The sequence below is a fragment of the Stegostoma tigrinum genome, chromosome 27, assembly GCF_030684315.1.
Source record: "Stegostoma tigrinum isolate sSteTig4 chromosome 27, sSteTig4.hap1, whole genome shotgun sequence".
NCBI lineage: Eukaryota > Metazoa > Chordata > Chondrichthyes > Orectolobiformes > Stegostomatidae > Stegostoma > Stegostoma tigrinum.
In genome coordinates this window covers 39,794,665-39,807,481 of record NC_081380.1, presented here as the reverse complement: position 1 = coordinate 39,807,481, position 12,817 = coordinate 39,794,665, and the positions used below count along the sequence as shown (strand labels likewise).

General features: G+C 42.0%; 1 protein-coding gene across 4 annotated transcripts in view; it reads left to right on the top strand.

Moving 5' to 3' along the window:
• LOC125464611 (multidrug and toxin extrusion protein 1-like) overlaps positions 1 to 12,817 on the top strand; it is a 56,921-nt gene that overhangs the window by 7,573 nt on the left and 36,531 nt on the right. For 2 of the 4 annotated variants that reach the window (XM_048557214.2, XM_048557213.2), the window contains exons 2-6: positions 4,353 to 4,454; positions 6,234 to 6,302; positions 6,873 to 7,021; positions 8,304 to 8,346; positions 9,418 to 9,462. In XM_048557214.2, coding sequence (XP_048413171.1) covers positions 4,353 to 4,454; positions 6,234 to 6,302; positions 6,873 to 7,021; positions 8,304 to 8,346; positions 9,418 to 9,462 — 408 coding nt within the window. Of the gene's footprint in view, positions 1 to 3,907; positions 4,030 to 4,352; positions 4,455 to 6,233; positions 6,303 to 6,872; positions 7,022 to 8,303; positions 8,347 to 9,417; positions 9,463 to 12,817 lie in introns of all 4 variants that reach the window. The other 2 variants (XM_048557216.2, XM_048557215.2) reach the window with 2 other exon arrangements.

Genomic DNA, 12,817 nt, shown 5'->3' with positions numbered 1-12,817 from the left:
TAGGCCCATCACTGGGCAAGGACTGGCATTCTGAAGCTGCCCAGTCACAGACAGATACTGATGATGTTGGAGTAATGGAGGGTAGCGCCATAATTCTCCATCAGGAAACTGGAGGTCCAGGTGGAGAGAGTAGGGCTGAAGAGACAAATCCTCTTCCCAGAGGACTGGCAGAACAGGCCACAACAGCAGATCCCACCAGCCTGGTTGCCACCTGGACCTGTGCCATCGGGAAAAATCAGCCTGCAGTGCAGCAAGGAGGTTAATGGCTTCTCCTGTTCCACCAGCTTCAGTGTCACACTCTTCTCTCTGCTGACTTGCCCTCACTCTGTCACCAAGGCTCGTGCATTGCCACCCTCCCTACTGCCTGTTACATCTTCTTTCACTCACTCTTATTTCCCCCACAATCTCCCACACCACAAATGCTACATGCCATCTGTGCTGCCAACTCACTCTGTCAAAACACCTCAGCATTTCGCAACCACCTGCGCCAGCGCTAATAGCCTTGCCTCTCACTTTCAATCTCACTCAATCCGTCCCTTCATTTGAATCCAGGAGAGGGCAGTCCACTTTCTATGAAAGTCTCTAAATAGCTGCATTTTCTTTCAATTAGATAGCTCCACATCTGTGTGCCTTGTACTCCATTATTTTTCCTTTATTCATTCGGGGATGAGGGTATCACTGGCCAGGCAGCAGTCATTGCCCATTCCCTAATTGCCCAGAGGGCAGTTCAGAGTCTACCACATTACTGTGGGTTTGGAGTCATGTGTAGGTCAGAGCAGGTAAGGATGGCAGTTCCCTTCCCTAAAGGACATTAGTGAACCAGATGGGTTTTTCCAACATTCGATAATGGATTCACAGTCACCATTAGACTGTTAATTCCAGATATTTTGTTGAACTCAAATTCCACGATCTGTCATGGCAGGATTCGAACCCAGGTCCCCAGAATATTATCTGGGTCTCTGGATTAACAGTCCAATGATAATACCACTAAACTATTGCCTCCCACTAGGGATTTTGCTGGGTTATACTGGCACACTTGCATTGATCCAATAAACAGAAATTACTGGAGAAACTCAATAGGTCTGACAGTATCTGTGAAACAAAAAACAGTTCTGAAGAAGGGTCACTGGACCCAAAAGTTTTCTCCACAGATGCTGCCAGATCTGCTGAGTTTCTCCAGCAATTTTTGCTTTTGTTTCAGATCTCCAGCATCTGCAGTTCTTTGCTTTTTTTTGCTTATCCTTGCATTGATCCCTGGTCAGGGAGATACACACAAAATGTATGCACCGGCATCCAGATTCTAGTAATGTTTTGTAACATGATCAAACAAGACTGTTCTTCACTGGTGTTAAATTTTAAAATAATATTTAAGAAACTCTGCAAACTGAAATAAAGCAAGACTTCATCAATGAGGTAACTTCAAATTGTGATCCAAACCTGATACAACTTTTCTGTATTCAACTCATTTTCCTTGTTTAAAGATGACAATGACATTTTGAATAGTTTCTTCTATTTTGCATGCTCTGTGTGTCAATTTCAGTTTAGAAACTCTTGTGTCTTCACGGGCAACATATACATAGACAGCAAACATCATCTTGTGCAAAATTAACAGTGTCTCATTTTTTGGATTTTTTTAAGGATCAGTGTATATTATCAATAATAAGAGTTGTAGTAGTGAAAACCATCTTTCTTACGCTTAAGAATAAAGCATTGCGCGGCATTTTCCCAGCCATTGATCACCCTGGGCAATAGTGTAAAAGTTGAAAGAATCACAACGTTTGCCAATAAAGGGATCCCTGACATCGAGAACAAATTGTCCTATTTTCCAAACAAGTATTGGATAGTGAGGGTTTGCTCTGGGCTCTTCCCACAGTGCAAAGATTGCAGGGTAGGTGGATCAGCTATGCTAAATTACCCATGTGTCCAGGGATGTGTAGGTTAGGTGGGTTAGACATGGGGAAATGCAGGTGTAGGGAAATGTGTCAGGGAGGGATGCTGTTCAGACGGGTAGTGTAGACTTGTTGGGCCGAATGTTTCCACACTGTAGGGATTCTATTGGGGTGTAGTTAATAAGTAATGAGATAAGTTTAGGAAGACACCATGAGGAAAACGCACTTGGGCTTGTGAAAAGAAATCATCCATGAAATTCACCATAAACGGCATTTAGCTGATTCCTGAAGATATTCAGCCTTAGAGTAAAGTTTTCTATTGTAACCAAGTAATTGATTGATTTAAGCGGGTAAGTGGGAATTTCTTTCTAGTAATGTGTTCAAATGTTGATTGTTTTAGCAGGTGTGAGACTCAAACAACGTGAAATTCTCATTAGCATGCCAAATATTAAGAAATTTAACAAAACTCTGCGATTCGTTGAAGCTCAGTATATAAGAGCTAAGTTGTTTGAGAACACTAACCATCTGGGAAAATGTGTTTAACCTATAGACAAAGTCAGGTAATGTGATCATGTTTCCAAAGGGTTATCAAATGCATTTCCATCATCAACATTCCTGGTTTGAGGAGGTGACCTAAGTATTGATGAGGATGTGGTCTACATTTACTCTACTAAAACGTTTGATAAGGCTCCTCATGGTCAACTGGTCAAGAAAGTAAAAGCCAATGGGACCCTAGACAAAATGACACATTGGATCCAAAATCGACTAAGAGGCAGAGAGTAGAGGATGATGTTAGAGGGATCTTACCATGTTTGGAAGTTTGTTTCCAAAGGGATTTCACAAGTTTCAAGACTGGAACACTTGCAGTTTATGGTTGAACTTAAATGTAAGAAACATGATTTAGAAGTTTGAGGATGGCATGAAAACTGATACAGTAGTAAAGAGTGTGGAGGATAGCAATAAACTGCTGGAGCGTATCAATGTAGTAGTCAGCTGTGCAGGCCAACAGAAAATGGAATTTGATCCAAAAAAGTTTGAGGTCGTGCACTTGAGGAGAGCTAACAAGGTGAGGGATTTCACAATGAATGGTATGACCCTGGAAAGTACTGAAGATCAAAGGGACCTTGGCATACGTAATCCACAGATCCCTGGAGGTAGCAGGGCAGGTAGATAAGGTAGCCAAGAAAGCGAATGGAATACTTGTTTGTGTTAGCCAAGGCATAAATACAACAGCAAGGAGATTACGCTAGAACTGTGTAAAATGGGTCACAACTGGGCTAAAATGTGCAGTTCTAGTTGCCATATTGCTGGAAGGATGTGATTGCATTAGAGAGAGTGCCGACAACATTTTATAGGATGCTGTCTAGGCTGGAAGGGCTGAACTATGAGGCAAGATTAAAAGGGCTGTGGTTGTTTCTTTGAAGCAGCAAGACTTAGAGGGAACCTGATAGAGGTGTGTAAGATTGTGAGGGGCATGGATAAGGTGGACAGGCAGGTACTTTTTTCCCTTAGTAGCGGTGTCAATAACCGAGGAGCATAGATTTTAGGTGAGAGGTAGACGGCTAAGAGGAGTTTGAGGAGATTTTCTTTCACTCAGAAGATGATGGGTGTCTGGAATTCACTGCCCCAAATGGTATTTGATCCTGAAATTTAAGCAGTATTTGGATGTTCACTTGTGTTGAAGTAGCCCTGAGCTAGAAAACTGGATTTGTGCAGTCAGTTTATTGTTAATTAACATGTATACAGTGGACAAAATGGCCTCCCCATTCTGTGATCTAAATGCCTATGGGTTTCTCTCAAATACTATTATTGATTTAACACAACACGTTTTACCAATATGTTCTAATGTCATTCACAAGTAGTTTGTTTGGTTTAACATTTGACGTGAGTAGTGGAGGAATAGATTTTACCTAGGTGGCATATCGTCCTATGTGTCAGTTCCCAAGGCAATTACTTGGTCTATCAGTGCAGTTTTTTCATCTTCCTATGCCATCTTAAATTCAGCTCTCTCTTTGAAGGATCTGAAGCAGGATAAGGAGCAGGAAAACTATTCAACCAATCAGAGGGAAGAATCCTTACAGACAGAATAGCACATTGAAGCAAACGGGAAATAAAATCATTTCACAGGAGTAAAATAAAGGTTGGTTTATTCACATGGGATTCAGAGAAATACGTTAACAAGTACAGAAAGCTATTTAAATATTTATCTTTGATGGATCTAGAATCACAGCTTTCTTTCAAATGAATGAGGTTCCACATTTGTAAAACTATCTTTTTCAGGGCCACAGAGACTATTTATTACGATTAATTATTTTGTTAAAAGCTTTCTCACTTTTGAATGAACAAGGTTTAAGTGTTCTATTAACCTTAGGTGAGGTAACACACCTAATTAGCTTCACCATGACAATGATTGTCTTCAGCGAAGGTATTCCTTGGTTTAACTCAAATTTCCTTTGTTAACAGTTTTTGAGTCAGCTGATGAACTTTCTCACAAGTATTGTCAGCGCCATATTCTGCGGGCACTTGGGAAGAATAGAACTGGATGCATTTTCACTTGCTACAGCAGTAAGTTTATTCATAAAGTGAACTGGTTTTTTTTAGTTAATTCATATTTGATGACTGCATGAATTCATCTTAAATGACATCACTGTGTTATTTCACCACAAGTTGATGAATTACTGCAATTCAAACGGATGAGTTACCCTTTTGTAGGGACAAAATGATCAGTCATCCTGACCTGTAATCTGTTTATAATGTGGATGATGATGGGGCAAAGATTGATTTGTTTTTTTTTATTTTTTCCCGGGATGAGGGCATCGCTGACCTAGCAGTGCTTACTCCCGGTCCCTAATTGCAAATAAGAGTTAAGGGTTTAGAGTCACATGTAGGCCAGACAGGGTAAGGATTGTAGTTTCTTTTCCTAAAGGGTATTTCTGAACCAGATGGGTTTTTCCTTGACAATAGATTCATGGTCATCATTAGACTCTGAATTCTAGATTTCCTTTTTTTTTCCCCCCTATTGAATTAAAATTCCATTATCTGCCATGTCAGGATTCAAACCGGAGTCCCCGGGATATGATCTGGGTCACTGGATTGACAGTCTAGCGATAATACCACTAGGCCATTGCCTCCTTCTTAATTGTCAAATGGTCATCCAACATATGTAATCCCAATTTCACCTTTTGAACTTTCCATTATACCTCGCCACTTTCTTCCTCTTTAAAGTCCTCCCTAAAATGCATCTCTTTGAACAAAGGTCAAGTTATCCTATCGGCATAATTCCTCCTTTGGCTCACTCTTCATTTTACCTCCACTTGTGTGAAGCCCTTTTTTTTTCTACGTGGAAGTTGCTACATAAATGCAACATTTTGTTCTTGTTTAGCATTATCTGGAAGCGCGAACGAAGGTTGGTCATTTACAGAGGGTTCTATGGACCAGACCAGACCACCTCAAAATAGTTTAAAAAGGTAGCCTAAATGGTAACTTTTTCTTATTTTAAAGTCAAATATAAAGTGCTGCATTCCAGATACAATTCAATTGGTCAAACTACTCAAAGTAAAACAAAACACAATTTATTCAAACATTACAGTTAAAATATGACAAAAGACAGAAGAACTTAGAGTAACAACTCTATTGGAAAACTTACTAGAATAATAGATACAGTAACTACAATTAAGTAACTGTTCCAATATAGTGACATCCCATAATCACAGCCCTTGCCAAAGAGACAAATTCAGAAAATAGATTTGTCTCACAGGTAACCCAACAGCAGAGAGAAAAACTCCCAGCTTCTGCTGAGACTTAAAGCCAAAGAAAAACTAATAGCCCCTGTTCTGAGAGCGGACCATTCCAACAAGGCTAGTGTTCCAAATTTTAACACAAAAACAAGGCCCACAGGCTGTTTACTTTACTGGCTTTGCAAGTGCACAGCTTGACACCTCTGCCTTACAGCCTCCCTTTTAAAAGAAAAGGATACAAGAACATCTTAAAGTCACAGGGGTCCTGGAGAACTGCTGAGTCCCATGTGAATTGTACCTTCATAGAGTTTAGTATCTACAAAAAAGAAAGGAAGAAACATGGGCAGATTTGGGGCTAGATCAGAAAGAAAAAAATATCATAATTATCATTGTCTCTATTTTTTGCCTCTGAGGTCTAAGCATGGAAGTGATTTCTAAAATCACAATGGCATGATTGGCACCTCAATGCATTGGACATCAGACCGGTCTCTTGTGTGCACAGCTGCACAGCCTAGAGGGAACATTGATCATAATGGTACTTTGCTTTTTTGGGGGCATCTTCTCCCATCTTACTCAACTTCCTACTTTCTTCTTTACCTTAAAACAGGTGGTCAATATATCGGGTGTCTCTGTAGGTGTTGGTTTGTCATTAGCTTGTGACACATTCATATCCCAGGTAAGTGCAAATACATCGCACCGGTATGATATGCGATGAAGACTTCCCTTAACTAACAGACAAGTTTATTTTGATGTAACAGATTTGGATAAAGTCACTCTCTGTTCATTCTTTACATGATCATTTTGAATTTATGTACAGAGGCTCAGTGGCTCGCACAGCTGCCTCACAGCACCAGGGACCCAGGTTCAATTCCACCCTCGGGAGACTGTCTGTGTGGAGTTTGCACATTCTCCCCGTGTCTGCGTGGATTTCCTCTGGGTGCTCCGGTTTCCTCCCACAGTCCAAAGATGTGCAGGTGAGGTGGATTGGCCATGCTAAATTGCCCATAATGTGCAGGCTGGGGTGTGGTTTAGTCATGGGGAATGCAGGGTTCCAGGGATAAAGTTGGGGGGTGGGGGTTGGGGGGAGGGTGGGTCTGGATGGGATGCTCTTCAGATGGCTGGTGTGGACTCAATGGCCCAATGTTCTGCTTCCACACTGTAGGAATTCTCTGGAAAGGTTTATATTTGCCATGCAACTCATCAACAGGCATGTATAGAAAACATTAAATTCTCCTCCTTTTTTCAGACGTACGGCAGTAAGAACCTGAAGCGAATCGGAGTGATTCTCCAACGAGGGATCCTCATTCTCCTGATCGTCTGCTTTCCCTGCTGGGCTCTCTTTGTTAACACAGAAAATATCCTGTTGGCCTTCAAGCAGCCTCCTGAGGTGGTCAAGTAAGACTCCTTATACTTTGTTGTAAAATAAGTGGGTGTTTAGCACTGAATATTTTGAAATGATGTACCCTCCCGATGGAGCTGCACAACTGCAGAGTATGTTGGTGCACGTGGAAGAGTTGGCCTTAAGGCCTAATATCACACATTTGTCATATACTGAAGTCATAAACAAGGCCCTTCCCCTAAGCCCCCATTCTAATTTTTGCTTCTGAAGTGATTTCTAAAAGACAATGGCATGATTGGTACATCAATGCATTTGACACTTGACTGAGTCAGAACCTGAGCTGGCTGCATCCTCACCGCCTTTCCTCATTTTTAAAATGTTCTTTATCTGATTGGCAGCATATAACAGACAGAGTCCCGCACAGATATATTATGAGACCTCGGCTTTTCACAATAAATGTTAATTTTCAAAGACAAGGGCAATGAAGGTGTGTCAGACACATTTGCAGATGGCATAAAGAAAAATAGGAAAGCATGTTTTAAAGAGGGATAAATAGATCGCAGACCAATGTACACAGGTTGAGTCAGCAACTGGGCAGATGGTAAGTTTTATTCTGTTGCAGAACAAGGAAATCACTGGTTAGGTCAGAATTTATTACCAATCCCTGATTACCTAGAGGGCAGTTAAGAGTCAACCACATTGCTATGGGTCTGGAGTCAAATGTAGGCCTCACCAGGTAAGGATGGCAGTTTCCTTCCCCAAAGGACAGTAGCAGACCAGATGGGTCAGGAACACAATGCATGATAACTGTAAAGTTCATCAATTTGAACTTAAATTGAGAATGATTGCAGAATTCCGAATGCAGAAGGATCTGGGTGTTTCACTGCATGATTCACAAAATGGTTAGTGTGCAGGTACAGCAAGTTAATGGAAAGGCTAATAGAATGTTATCCTTTATTGCAAGAGAAGCACAATAGTTAGCCAGAGGTATGTTTCACTCAGCCCTGGGATGAGCCTTTCTCTGATTTATGATATTTTCCCATCATCCTGTTCAGTGATGTTGTGCTACACCTCTGGTTCACAATATCCCTATGCCATAAGAGCTCCTTTTTCTCCAATTTACTTTTCCTTTTCTCATGGCTTTGAACTGACAAGTCTCACTGAGCACAATTATAACCAAATACTGAAGTCAGACTGACCTGCAACCCTCCCCTCCCAGATCACCATTCATTGTTGCTTCAACTTATTGCATGACCATTTTCGAGTTTGTATTTGTTCATTTATTCTTGTCTTGAATCGTTTTCCTGCTTTTAACAACCTTTCCCATTTTTCCAACAGGTTAACAAATTTGTATGTGCTGATATTCATTCCTGCCCTCCCTGTGAGTAAAGTATTATCACACAACCTCTCATAGTTGCTGACAATCCACAATGTAGAACGCTGTTTTCTGGAACAGAATTAATGGACCAGAATTCCACAGATTTGCCTTAAAACATTTACTCAGATTGGAATACCGAACCCCATTTCTGATCAATCATATTTTTTGCCCCAGGAGGTAGAGAGGAAAATATGTAGAATGTGACTCCAACATGCAGCAACCCAAACTCAGTGCTGAGTTCAAACAAACACCATTCTCACTGGAGCAAGAGCCTTCATGCAGCTTGGGCATAGGTTATTTTTCGACGCTTCATAATCTTGACTTGATTAACAAATGAGGAATTAAGTTATAGAGATAGTAAAAGCTGCAGATGATGGAGAATCTCAGATAACAAGGTGTAGAGCTGGATGAACACAGCAGGCCAAGCAGCATCAGAGGAACAGGAAGGCTGGCTTTTTGGGTCGAGACCTATATTTTGTTTGATTGTGGATAATTGTAAATATTGAATAGGGGCGGGTGATGCCACGAGTTGGAATGTATGCATGCGGGAATGTTGAGGGGAAATTGGAGATAGGGCTATATGGCTTAACACTCAGAGAAAAAAAACTGGAGTGGGCCTTTTGAGCAGATTAGCCTGGCACTGAACAGCACCTATGGCCTCCAGAATGAATCTAGAGTACATGGGCCCTAAACCAAACTGAACTTCTAATTTCCCCACACGTTCATCCCAAACAACGGGTGAAAATCCTGAATGAGGTGCACTGAGCTGAGGAAATTCCCGATTCAAGCCACCAATCTGAAGAGTGAAAAGCTGGACCAAAATGTTTTGGGCCAACAACCTTTCCTCAGCCAATTTTAGTCGACTATAACGAATTCTCTCACGGTCATTGCTCTAATGTTTGTGGGATCTTACTGCAATCAATTTGCACACAGCTTTTCCTATACAAGAGTGAGTGCAATTCCAAATTTCTTAATTCCGTGTGAAATGCTTTGAGACATTCTGAAATTGTGACAGGCTCTATGTGAATGTAAGTCCATGGTTTCCTCATTGATTTTTCCTTTTCTTTCACTCAGGCAGTGTTCCTTTATCATTTAGAGATCAGATACCTTCAAAATCAGGTAGACGTTGAGTACTACATTTTATATTTTAGATAAATGTTTACATGCATGCGAGATTTTTAACGGCATAGCTACTAGACTGGGTCTGGGCAGGTAGTGGGGGTTTCACAAGAAGGAAAACCATCATTGACATTACCCTCATCCATCTGCCTTCCACAGATGCATCTGTCCATGGGCAACCACCACACAGTCCCATTTTCACATTTAGAATACCCTTCAGTGAGTTATTTGATGCTACAAACATTGTAAATGGAATAAATTTTGTACAGGCCTACCAACTCAAGACTGGGCATCCGTGAGGCGCTCTGGGTCATCAGCAACATCAGAGATGACCTCAAACACAATCTGCAAGTGCATAGCTTGGAATATCCCCCACTCTAGAATTACCATCAAGCCAGGGGATCGACCCTGGTTCAATGGAGAATGCAGGAGGGCATGCCTGAAGCAGCACTAGGCATACCTAAAAATGAGGTGTCAACCTGGTGAAGCTACTATTCACTTATGTATTAAGCAGCATATAAGCAGAAAGTGATAGACAGAGCTAAGTAACGCCACAACCTTCTGATCAGATCTAAGCAAAACAAAACACTGAAGTGGAAATGCTAGAAATCTGAAAACCAAAACAGAAATTGAGGGACAATCTCGGCAGGTCTGGCAGCATCTGTAAAGAAAAAGCAGTGTTAATGTTTTAGGCCCAGTGACCATTCTTCAGATCTAAGTGCTGTTGTCCTACCACATCCAGTCGTGAATGGTGATGGACACTGAAACAGCTCACTTGTGGAACTTGAGGTTTCACAAATATCCCCATTATCAATGATGGAAGAGCCCACCACATCAGTTCAAAAGATAAGGCTGAAGCTTACGCTGAATCTTCAGACAGAAATGCTGAGTAGATGGCCCAACTCAGCTTCTGCAGTGGTACCTAGCAGTACAAGACCCAGTCTTGAGCTAATTTAATTCACTCTATGTGAAATCAAGAAATTGCAATCAGTACTAGATACTGCAAAAGCTACAGGCCTTGACAACATTCTGTCAATAATACTGAAGACTTGTGCTCCAGAACTTACCATTCCCCTAGCCAAGCTGTTACAGTATAGTTAAAACACCAACATCAAACAGACAATGTGGAAGACATCCCACATATGTTCTGTGCATTAAAAGCAGGATAAATCTAACCCAGCCAATTACAGCCCCATCAGTATACCCTCAGTCATCAGTCCAGTGATGGAAGGTGTCATTGATCTGCTAATCAATAACCCCCTCAGTGACACTCAGTTTGGGTTCCACCAGGGCCGCACAGCCATTAACCTCATTACAGCCTTCATTCAAACATGGTCAAAAGAGCCAAATTCCAGAGATGAGGTAAGAGTGACAGCCCTTGACATTTCAGCTGCATTTGACTGAGTGTGGCATCAAGGAGCTCTAGCAAAATTGAAGTCAATGGAAATCAGGGGACAAACTCTCTGAAGATTGGAGTCATTCCTGGAACATAGGAAGACAGTTATGGTTGTTGGAGGTCAATCATCTCAGCTCCAGGACATCTCTGCAGGAGTTCCTCAGGGTAGTGTCCCAGGCCCAATCGGCAGTTGCTTCACCCATGACATTCCCTCCATTGTAAGGTCAGAAGTGGGGATGTTCGCTGATGATTGTACAATGTTCAGCACCATTTGTGATTCCTCAGATACTCAAGCAGCCCATGTTCAAATACAACAAGATCTGGATAATATCCAGGCTTACACTGACAATTGGCATGCAATGTTCATGGCCATCCAAGGTTTTTGAGAAGATTTGCAACTTGGTTTGTTAATGTAATTATTGGCTTGCTCGACGAGCTGCTAAGTTTGTTCATAAATGATTCATCACCGCAGTAGGTAACATAATCAATGTGCCTCTGGTGAAGCGTCAGTGTTCTGTCCTGTTTGCTATTTATGTGATTGGGTTTGCTGGGGTGGGTGGCATCACTTCTGGATTTGTTTCTTAGTGGTTGGTATGTGGGGTCCAGTTCTGTATGAACTCTAATGGAGTTCTGGTTTGAGTGCCAGGCCGTCAGGAATTCTCATAGTTGTCTTTGCTTGGCTCGTCCTAGGATGGCTACATCGTCCCAGTTGAATTGGTGTCCTTCTTTGTCCATGTGTATTAAAATGAGTGATAGTTGGTCATGTCTCTTGGTAGCTAGTTGGTGTTCATGAATCCTGATGGTCAAATTCCTTCCACTTTGCCTTATGTTTTTGGCTGTCTTTGCATAGTATCTTGTGAATAACATTGGTTCTGTTAGTTGTGGTTGTCGGATGCTTTATTCTCATCAGTAGCTGTCATAGTGTAGCTGTTGGTTTGTGGGCTACCATGATTCCTAGGGGGGAGGAGTAATCTGGTGGTCATTTCAGATATGTCCTTAATGTATGGCAGGTTGACTAATGTCTCTGGGCTTGTTGTGTCTTCCCGTTGTGGTCCGTTATGTAGGTATTGCAGACTACAATTTTTGGGTAACCATTGTTTCTAAAGATGCTGTATAGGTATTCTTCCTCAACTGGGACAATGTAGCCATCTTAGGACAAGACAACTAAAGACACGCTCAAGAATTTCTGGAGGCCTGGCACTCAAACTGCAAATCCATTAACTAACATGCAGAGCTGGACCCCATATACCAACTACTAAGAAACAAATCTGGAAGTGATGCCACCCACCCCAGCAAACCGAGACACATTAATAGCAAGCGGGACAGAACACCGACACTTCAGCGGAGGTGCACTAACGGTGTTACTGAGCATGGTGACAAAACATCGGCAAACAAACTTACCAGCTTGGCTCAAAAGTGACAGGTATTTCTATCAAAAGAGAATCTAACCTTTGCCTCTCATCATTCAATGGTATCATCATTATTGAATCCCTCATTATCAATATCCTTGGCCTACCATAAGGACTAGCCATATAAAAACTGCGGCTACAAGAGCAGGTCGGAGACTAGGAATCCCCCATCAAGTAACTCACTTCCTGATTCGCAAAGCCCTGTCCACCATCTACAAGGCACAAGTCAGGAGTGTGATGGAATACTCCCCACTTGCCTGGATGGGTGCAGCCTCAATAACACTCAAGAAGCTCGACACCATCCAGGACAAAGCAGCCGCTTGACTGGCACCGCATCCACAAGCATCCACTCCCTCCCCCACTGATGCTCAGTAACAGCAGTGTGTACCAGCCACATGACGAATTACAGGAATTCACTGAAGCTTCTTCCACAGCACTTCCCAAGCTCACAACCATTACCATCTAGAAGGACCTCTGGGGTGGGCACAGTGGCTCAGTGGTTAGCACTGCAGCCTCACAACACTTGGGACCAGGGTTCAATTCGTCCCTT